At 32.5% G+C, this 9874-nt stretch overlaps 1 protein-coding gene across 1 annotated transcript in view; it reads right to left on the reverse strand.

Moving 5' to 3' along the window:
* LOC111087376 (neuron navigator 3-like) overlaps positions 1 to 9874 on the reverse strand; it is a 164481-nt gene that overhangs the window by 38627 nt on the left and 115980 nt on the right. Inside the window, exons 2-3 of the mRNA XM_022393821.1 lie at positions 8471 to 8588; positions 27 to 79 (exon numbers count right to left, since the gene is read on the reverse strand). Coding sequence (XP_022249529.1) covers positions 27 to 79; positions 8471 to 8588 — 171 coding nt within the window. The remainder of the gene's footprint in view (positions 1 to 26; positions 80 to 8470; positions 8589 to 9874) is intronic.

Below are 9874 nucleotides of genomic sequence, written 5' to 3' on the forward strand. Positions count from 1 at the left end.
AATACAAAAAATATAGAAACATTTACCATTTGCGAAGAGGTCTTCGGTTTCCGGATTATTTCTGGCACATTGGTTCCAGCTAAAAAGCATAGAAGTTAAAAGTTATCTGATATAAAACTTTCCTTTGGTTAAAGTATTAAATATAATTTATGTTTGTAGTATGTAAACAATTCTCCAATCAATAAGTTCAAACTAGCATTATTGACATATGATGAATGTCTTTAAAAACTAGCATTATTGACATATGATGAATGTCTTTAACAAAACTAGCATTATTGACATATGATGAATATATTTAACAAAAACTAGCATTTTTGACAAATGATGAATGTATTTAACAAAACTAGCATTATTGACATATGATAAATGTCTTTAATAAAACCAGAACCTTGCTTTTAATAATTAAAACCAAAGAGTCTGTGTGTTTGAAATGCTAGAATAAATGAGAAAAGTAGACATAAAATGTAGGATTATGTGGAGAATAATATAAACCTAAACAGAAATAAGATGCATTGCCAAGTAACAAAGTTAATTTATTTCGGTAAAATTACGACCAGTACCAGTTGATTTGAAAACAACACTCACCTGCATTTACTGCTGAATATTTAAACCCTCCCTTTAGTAATTATTTAAACATTTGTTCTTGCTTCCAATCAGAATATCTTTCTATCCTTCTGATACACTAATTTTAATATACATTTCGTAAGGAATAAAAACAAGTATACTCAAAAAACAAATGTCAACTTGACACAGGATTTCTTTGTTCAGACACTTAGAACTCACATTTATTCAAACATTAAATATACTTGAAATTGTAGTTTAAACAATGTGGGTCCGAAACTCGCCCTTAAGTCCATTTCCCAGTCTTCCAACCAACTAGGATTTGAAGTTGGTATCTTTTCTACGTAGTATAAATATCTATATTGAACGATTTCTGAAAAGTGTTTTTCCACGTTATATTGACGAAAGTCTATACGTGTTATATCCATGTCAAGGATTATACTATGAAGACAAACACATTTTTATCAAGAGCATGATTCACGCTGTGATGTTAGCTTCTCCTGCCACGTCAACGTTATCCTGAAGTGGTATGTGCGCGTGTGACTGTGAGAAGGACAGAGACACTGGTTGTAAAATGTTTAATAATGTAAATGAAAGTAATGGTATAAAGTTTACAGAACGACTGGTTGTTTTTATTCACATTCAATATATATAAGCACGAGAAAACATTTCAGGTGGTTTAACACCAGCTTTTAACTAAGCACGAGAAAACATTTCAGGTGGTTTAACACCAGCTTTTAACTAAGCACGAGAAAACATTTCAGGTGGTTTAACACCAGCTTTTCACTAAGCATGAGAAAACATTTCAGGTGGTTTAACACCAGCTTTTAACTTCGCTTTCACTTCTGTATTTCTATTCTATAATTTTATTTTATTTTGGACAACAGAAAAAAAAGATGATATACGTAGATGTAATTCGTGACGGTATTGTTTCCAACAGGTGTAATTTATCTCAATGGTTTCACTGTTAAGAATCAGGCATCGGACAATATTTCATACTTGCTTGTTATTCTGCAACCCATATAACTAGTATGTTTATATTCGAGATTTCTCTACAAGGATAAGTTCTGAATCCCACTCACTTTATGATTACCGTTATGAAAAACAGCAGAAAGCTGCAACTGATTAAACGAATGTTTGATGTAACCGGCATCTAAACGAATTGGGAACTTTTGTGATAATTATAATTTCATCCTAGATTTCCTTATTTACATGTTTGTTTCACTCTATCCATTAAATTCATCTAACTAATGCTTTCCAAATAAATTGAACTTGTTCACACTAACTTACTGATGCCACATAAACAAACATTTAATGGTGTTTTTATTGTATTTTCGTGAGAATTGCCATATCAGAAATATACCAGATTCGATTTGTTTGGTGGAGGTAGTCAACAAATAGTTCCTTAGGTTCTGCTTTTGGATTTCGCTATTATGGTTGTCACAGTTTTTAAAAAATCAGTAGTTAATGATTTACGTTTTTCTAGACAAAACATAGCTTTCTCTAAAAGGTATAGCCTGTGTAAAAGCGGAGTGTTGATCTCTATAGCTGAAAAATAATTTCAATCCCAGTCATTTAAGGTAAGTATACTCGGATATTACTATCATGAATAGGATAGATCATTAGTAAACGTCGAACACAGAAAACGAGCAACAGCGGAGGAAATGGTAAAAGTGAGATACGATATTTCAAATCGATTACTATTTTCTTTGCATTGATAAGCGAAACGAAGGATCTTAAAAATGGTATAAATACATTTCTCATGTTACCAAGGTATATAAATGTTACACAGACTGCTCTATAGAGTAGAGAAGCGTTAGGTGAAGAACATTACCGGCCGTAGGCGGACAGCAACATTGCCCTGTAATACAGGTAAGTATGAAATTATTCTTGTAAAACTTTCCATTGGTTTAATGCATATAGAGGAAAATAAATGAAGTGAGGGCACTCGGGAGTCAATAAAAATGACTTATTATTGACGCATTGATATATGACAAATGCGACGACAAACACACACACACATATATATATTCTTCATGAAAACTCAGTGTTAATGCTAGTACGAATGTTTTATAACTGTTGACTTATCTGATACACATAATAGATTAGGGTTATATTTTTAAATCAAGGTTTATATTTTCATCATCCAAAGTGAAGTTGTAAAGCCCAAGGAAAGAATGATCATCCTAGTGTAAGAAGAAAGAAAACATTCTCCGTATAAACTGATGAAGATTCTTGTACGGTTGATAGTAATTCATTTAAGTAGACAGTGTATTGTGGTATGGATAATCTGTTATTTTTATGAACTTTGACATTTAGTTTGACAAATCAAGCCATTGCTAATCATTGAATTTAGCTATAAATATTGTAGAGCAAGAGAAAAATCTTTTGATTAAAAGCGTAAACTAGTTTAAGAAATAAATCAAAGTAGAGATTGAGCGAAACTCAAACTTACGATTCTGCTAAGGGAACAAATGCTTTAGTCACTTAAGCTGTATATATATATATATATTGTTTTGTTTGAAGTTAAGCACTAAGCTACACAATGGGCTATCTGTGCTCTGCCCAACGCGGGTATCGAAACCCGGTTTCTAGCGTTGTAAGTCCGCAGACATACCGCTGTGCCACAGAGGGGCACATATATATACATACCATGTCTCGAACGTCGACTAAACGATTTGCTTCGTTATCAGAGTTCTGGGTTTGAGTTCCGCCTACTCCCACTTTTCATACCTTTAGGGAAATTTCAAATTCTATAGGACGCAGGTTGAAATATTTGTAATTTACATTTTGCATAAAGCGATATTTATATACGTATATATATTAAAACGAAGAATTCCATACATATTATTAATATAATAAAATTTCTTCATGATTTAGTTGTTAGAAGGCGCGCTCAGTATGTTTCTGATTGCTGTTCACTGTTTGCGACTTGGTCTCAAATAATATCAGCGAAGCGTAACTGGATATTTTACAGTGTGGAAACCACTAACGATTTAAAGTTTTTCTACTCGTAACTATTTACTAATATGACGTCATTCGGTCTCTATAAATTTGGTTTGTTAATTCTTTGAATTTGGCCCATCAATGGCTCAACGGTAAGTCTCTGGACTTATGACACTAAAAAACCTGGTTTTTATATTCATTGTGGGCAGAGGCCAAATAGCCCATCTTATAGTTTTAGGCTTAACAACAAACAAGCTGAATCTAAGTTTCAAATGGACAGCAAATTGCCTGTTGTAGAAAACTACAAATGTAGAGAACACGTTTCGAAAGTCTCCCGCCTTTCGTCTTTAGACTAAAGGCAAGTTAGCTAGTCAACGTATAGTGGGATTGACCGTCACATTATAACGCTCCCACGGCTGAAAGGGCGAACGTGTTCGGTGAAGAGGATTCGAGCTTGCGATCCGCAGATTGCGAGTCGAGCTCCCAAACCACGGCTTCTAGTCATTGGCGTATGTGTTTTTTACCTAAGTAATAGTATTCGCACATGTTTACGACATTTCAATAGCTGGTTAACGAGAATGTAATAATTACATATACAAAACCTGCACAAAAATGTAGAAACATTACCTGAAAATATCTGAATAAAGATATATTTTATACTAGTTAAAGATGGGTGAAATTAGTTGTTATTTCAACTGCAACAGCCATACCAACGTTAACGAATGTGCTGGCAGTGCGTGGATCTAAGGGTCCAGAGCTCAAGAGGTGATGCCGCTGGACACAATCCGCACTTTCAGCTATAAGCGCTTTATAAAACTAACAGTCAATCTCGTTGTTTGGGTCAAGAATCGGTCAAAGCTCTTGTGGTGGCGTAGGCTTCTAGCTATTAGTTTTTTCTCTACAGCTGAACCCTAGGGATCTTTGAAGCAAAAGCTAGGTAGGGTTTTATTCTTGCATCTGATGCCAAAAGGCTTGCAGGTGTTTTCTGACACAAAAATATTGTTTTTTATTGTAACAGCTTGGCCACTTGGAAAAAATAGTCGTATATTTACATTTCTATTGAACCACTTATTCCATATTTATATGAAAAAAAAAGGTGATGTTTTGCCGAGTTTTGACAAAGTAACGAAACTAACAAATTATTCACTTTGATCATTTCAGTTCTTATTTTTATTATTTAGTCATACGACACATTTATATAGAACTTATTTGTGCATATTACAAAGATAACAGTATGAATAATGAGTAATATAAAGAAAAATGTTACTTATACTTTTTTATTTTTGGCGTTTTGGTGACAATTAAATAATGCTGGTATAATTTTTGTTTTTTGACAAAATATGTGAAGTATTTTTGTTTAGAACTACGTTTTCTTTGCTTTCAGACGAATGTGGTAAGCATTTTTTTTTATTCATAACCAACTATATACCATTTATATATAGAAATATATTTTCAGAGAATTCGCCTTGCACTGGGTGCTGACAATTATAAACAGTACTTACTATTGCATTTTAAATATCCTCAAGAGATATGCTTATTGACCACAACTGCATTAAGAATTGATAACGAATGTTTGTAGTATTAAAACTTGTTAACTTAATGCAGTGGGAGAGAGCGGTATTTCTACCGATTTATAACGATAGAATCAGGGGTTCGATTCCCCTCGGTGGACACAACAGGTAGTCTGATGCGGCTTTGTTATAAAACACACACAAGCTTAATAGTAGCGATGACTAGTTGACTTATGCCTAACTATTCTTGTATATCAGATAGTCATGCGTGCCATTATCTGAATACCACAATTAAAAGATGGCTAACACACAGAAGGCAGACGTTTTAAATAATCGCCCCACTTTCAGCACACAAGTGAGAAAGTTGTACACTTTGTATATTAGAATAAGACAATAAACCATTTTGTCAATGAATCATAGAAAAAAGACAAATACAATTGCACTGGGACGACGCAAAAGTAGTTCCAAATACAGAATTATATGTCAGAATTTGTCAGATCAATTGGTGAAAAGAACAACTACCACATTAGTTGTTATAAAAATTTTACAGCTGTGTTCGAACAAACTTCAAGCATAGTTAAACCAAATACGAAGACACATGACGTGTTACGTTCCAACATTCAATAAAACAACATCTTCAACCTATTGTGATATATTTCATATACTTGTACATTTTGTAATTGTGTACAGTAAAGTGTAAAGGGTATGAAAGAAAATATAGATAGATAATTGTCAAGCAAAACAATGTCTAAATAATGGCAAACGAGTAGTGGTAGGGTCAAATAAGGTGAAGTCTAAATTTGGAGAATTGCGGGATATCCATGACACTGCCTTATTGATTGTATATGAAAGTTTGTGTTTGAAAGTAAGCGATCAGAACTGTTAGCACCAATCCGTGCACGATATATGACATGATTGCTGAAGAAGGCTTGTGCAGCTTTATATATGATGAAGTATTTTAAGGGGGCTTTGACTATGGCTAAGGCCAGTAACAAAGAGGGACATATAGTGTATAGTATTGAAATCATATAGGAGATGCTATAAAAACATGCTTTTCGAAGTGCAGTTAACTGAAGCTGCACTGGAACTAAGATCAGCCAAGTAATGACTGTTAAGATTTGTCAAGTCCATTGACAGCTGAAAGACAAGCCAAACACCAAGACATTTTGCTACATTTAATAGCATTTTATATTTGAAAGTAATCAACAAATGTATTAGTTAATAAATTGTCAATGTTTGTGCACTAAGCGAGCTAAATATAACTGCAGAAACTGTGTTCTCTAAACAATCAACATGCTCTGTCCAATGTCACCCAGTGGGAAAGCAGTAAGTTTCACGGGCTAACAACGTTAAAAGTCGGGGTTCAATTCCCCATGGTGTATACAGCAGAAAGCCCAATTTGGCTTTGCTCTAGAAAAACAAAACAATAAATACAGCTCCGTCAAAAGTGGGATGGCTAATATTTTTCTAAATTAACTTTATTATAAGAAATATGTTCTAAATAAACTGAGATGTATTCATCAGGACATTCTATAAACGTGGTGTATTAAAAGTTTGAAATAAATAAAAAGGTTGTACTTTATTCATCAAATTCCTTCAATTGTTGTGTCAATCACAATATTTCGGTGGCCAGCTTCAACTGAGAAAAGTGAAATAGAATACTTGATTATACATGCCACTGCCTTTTTTTTTGTGGGAAATAAAATACTATATTTTATCAGATTGCGATAAAATACATCCAATTAATAACTATCTTTGCATTTTGGATTGGTCATATACGTAGTAAACAGCGACGACTTGATTTTGATCAAAATTTAACGAAAGGGTTCCATCATTTGGCATAATCTGAAAAAAAATGGCTACACTACTGCAAGGAGAAATCACTTTTTGAAATCTACGTATAATTCTGAGTCAGAAAATACTTAAAACCCTTGAGCTTCAGACCCGAGATTAAAAACCCCATCTTGCTTTTGCACTATTTAACACACATGCTTAAGGTGCCATTTAGCATGAAAATTGCAATTGCTTTTCGATTCCCATCACCAAATATTAGCACATACACTGCACTGTATTAATTTAATTTTAATTATTTGCTTGTTATCAAATTATTTAATGTTATTTCATATTAGAATTTCAAAACAGATCAATCAACGAAATTATTGATTCACACACTCGCGAAGGCATCTAAACAAAACGCGTCAACTACTAATAGCCAATCAGACAAGAAGCAATTTCCATTTCTTGTTCTTCTTGGTAGAGTAACTGCTGGTAGTAAATGATGGTTATTAACGAGTGTTCTATCCGCTCAAGGGCGACCTCTATATTAGCTTTAATATCTTTTCTGGGTTCAATTAATATGAAAAAAAAATTAGCAATATCACTACGGACTAATTGTGTAATGCAGTAATTTTTTAATCATCATAAATTAGTTTTATTACATTTATGGCGAGCATAATTGCAGTAGTTACAATGATTACCTCAGGCAGAGACCCAATAATCAGGACTAAAAAATATCGTTATACTTAATTATAAATTGCTCAGCTAGCTTTAATGGACTTGTCAGCTTCAATTGTTTCTTAGAATTGTCCTTGTTGTAGATTACGTATATACATAGACACGCACTGTTATACAACAAAAATACTAATTTCTTAACCCTTAAGTTCGTATGGATTAAAACATTGACATATATCAACCCACAATAAACTAAAAAAAATACAATATTTGTAAGAGAAAAAAAAACTAAAGAACAAAATAGTTAAGATTTTGCTTTAATCATAAAAAAATAGATGATTATATTTTAGATTTTCACAAATCTATTTTTATTAACGTATTATTTTTTATGCACAACATATGGACTAATATTTCTCAAATGTATATAAATTTTCACCAATAATTAGCAAGTAAAGGTCTATTTATTAAAGATTCAATGCTAATTAAAGTTGATAACACCAGCATTCTGGAATACAAAACAATAAAACTGACGAAAAACAACATCAACAGGTAAGTTACATCATAGAATTAAATTATAAAGTTAGAAATGATGAAAACCAAAATATACATAGAAGGGGACCAATAATGATATTATATGATTTAAAGAAATTAACAAACTACAAGAAAAAATAAATTACAGTGTTATACCTTATCAACTGTAGCATGACCTTTGGTATGTGAAATTAGTGACAGAACACGAACATTACATCAAATCACCTGTAGCATGACCCTTGTACTATGCAAATTACTGACAAGTCACTTGTATCATGATGTTTAAACTTTGAAATTATCTTTATACGTTTCATCTGAGAAATACATTCAATTACAAATCCTATTGAATATTAACTTCCACTTTTTATAGTGGCAAACAAATAAACGAATACTGTATTGAGGTAAAAAGCTATGCAATAAAACATCTTTTTAGAAGGATGAAAAGAGAACTTGTGTTATTGACTACTTACTAACTGCTTCAATAACATCTGCTAACAAAACACCATCATTGACGTCAGTCTGAAGATCTTGGATGTAACGTTTGAAACGACCTCTTTCCAAGTAATGATTCGCCCAGTCAGTGTATATCTGGAAAATACGCATAAAGTTTTGTGAGCATTGATTCAAGACAAATATATAACTATGTGTAATTAATAGAACATATGAGGGGTATTAAAAAAAACATAAGGTGACTCTCCTAAACGCTGGATATGAATAGATTGCGGCCAACAACGGTGTCAAGAGGTCAATATCTGTAAGCTGTTAACAGTGGTGAGGGTCAGGACAAACTAAATGAAAAAAAAAACAATGTAAAGAAAAGTTTAGTATAGGAAATTAGTATAAAAGTAGTTGTAAAAATAGGCTTAATTGTTACTACTGTAATGCTAGAAGTATAAGAAATAAAATAGATGACTTTAGGACACTGTTAGGGATGGAGGATTTTGATATAATGGGAATAGCTGAAACATGGCTAAACGTAGATGAATTTAATGACAATAATTTCTTTGAAATACAGGGTTAAAGGCTATTTAATAGGGATGGAGTATTAAAGAGAGGGGAGGAGTGGCTTTATATGTAAAATGCGAGTTACATCCTGTTGAAGTTGAGAATATTAAAGATAATAGCAAAGAGATTGAATCTATTTGGGTTTCTATTAGTGGATATAAAGAGAAAATACTTTTAGTGAGAATTTGTTACAGACCACCAGATGATACTGATGAAATTAGTGAGAAATTAAGATTTCAGCTGTTAATGAAGTCACAGTTATGGGTGATTTTAATTTCATGCATATAGATTGCGAAATTCTAGAGTCAAACCATGAGGGAAAAAGGTTTTTGTAACTGCTCAAGATAATTTTCTTCACCAATTGGTCAAGGAACCGACTAGAAACAATGCTATTTTAGATTTATTGTTAACTTCTAATATAAAAATTGTTGAGAGGGTGGAAATTGGGGAACTTCTGGATACAATTGATCACTGCTCTATTAGGTTCGATATTATTCTGCATATAAAAATCAGGAATAATGATATTTTGGTTACAAATATAAAAAAGGTAAATTTTGAAGGGATGCGACAAGAATTATCTGTTGTGAATTAGGCAGCTGAATTATTTGGAGACACTGATCAAATCTGAAATTGTTTTTAAGGATACATTTTTAAACATTCAAGATAAACATTCCTTATAGAAAAAAAGGGTAGCTGCAAGTAAAAAAACAGGTTGATTCACAATGGGTATAAAAGATAAAATTAAAGCATCACAAATTTAAGAAGTTTAAATTGACTGGCATGATGGAAGATTTAGAAGGTTATAAAAGATCAAGAAAGTTGGTGAAACAGGAAATTAGGACATCAAGAAGGATGTATGAGAAAAGGTT

The sequence above is a fragment of the Limulus polyphemus genome, unplaced genomic scaffold, assembly GCF_000517525.1.
Source record: "Limulus polyphemus unplaced genomic scaffold, Limulus_polyphemus-2.1.2 Scaffold2079, whole genome shotgun sequence".
Lineage (NCBI taxonomy): Eukaryota > Metazoa > Arthropoda > Merostomata > Xiphosura > Limulidae > Limulus > Limulus polyphemus.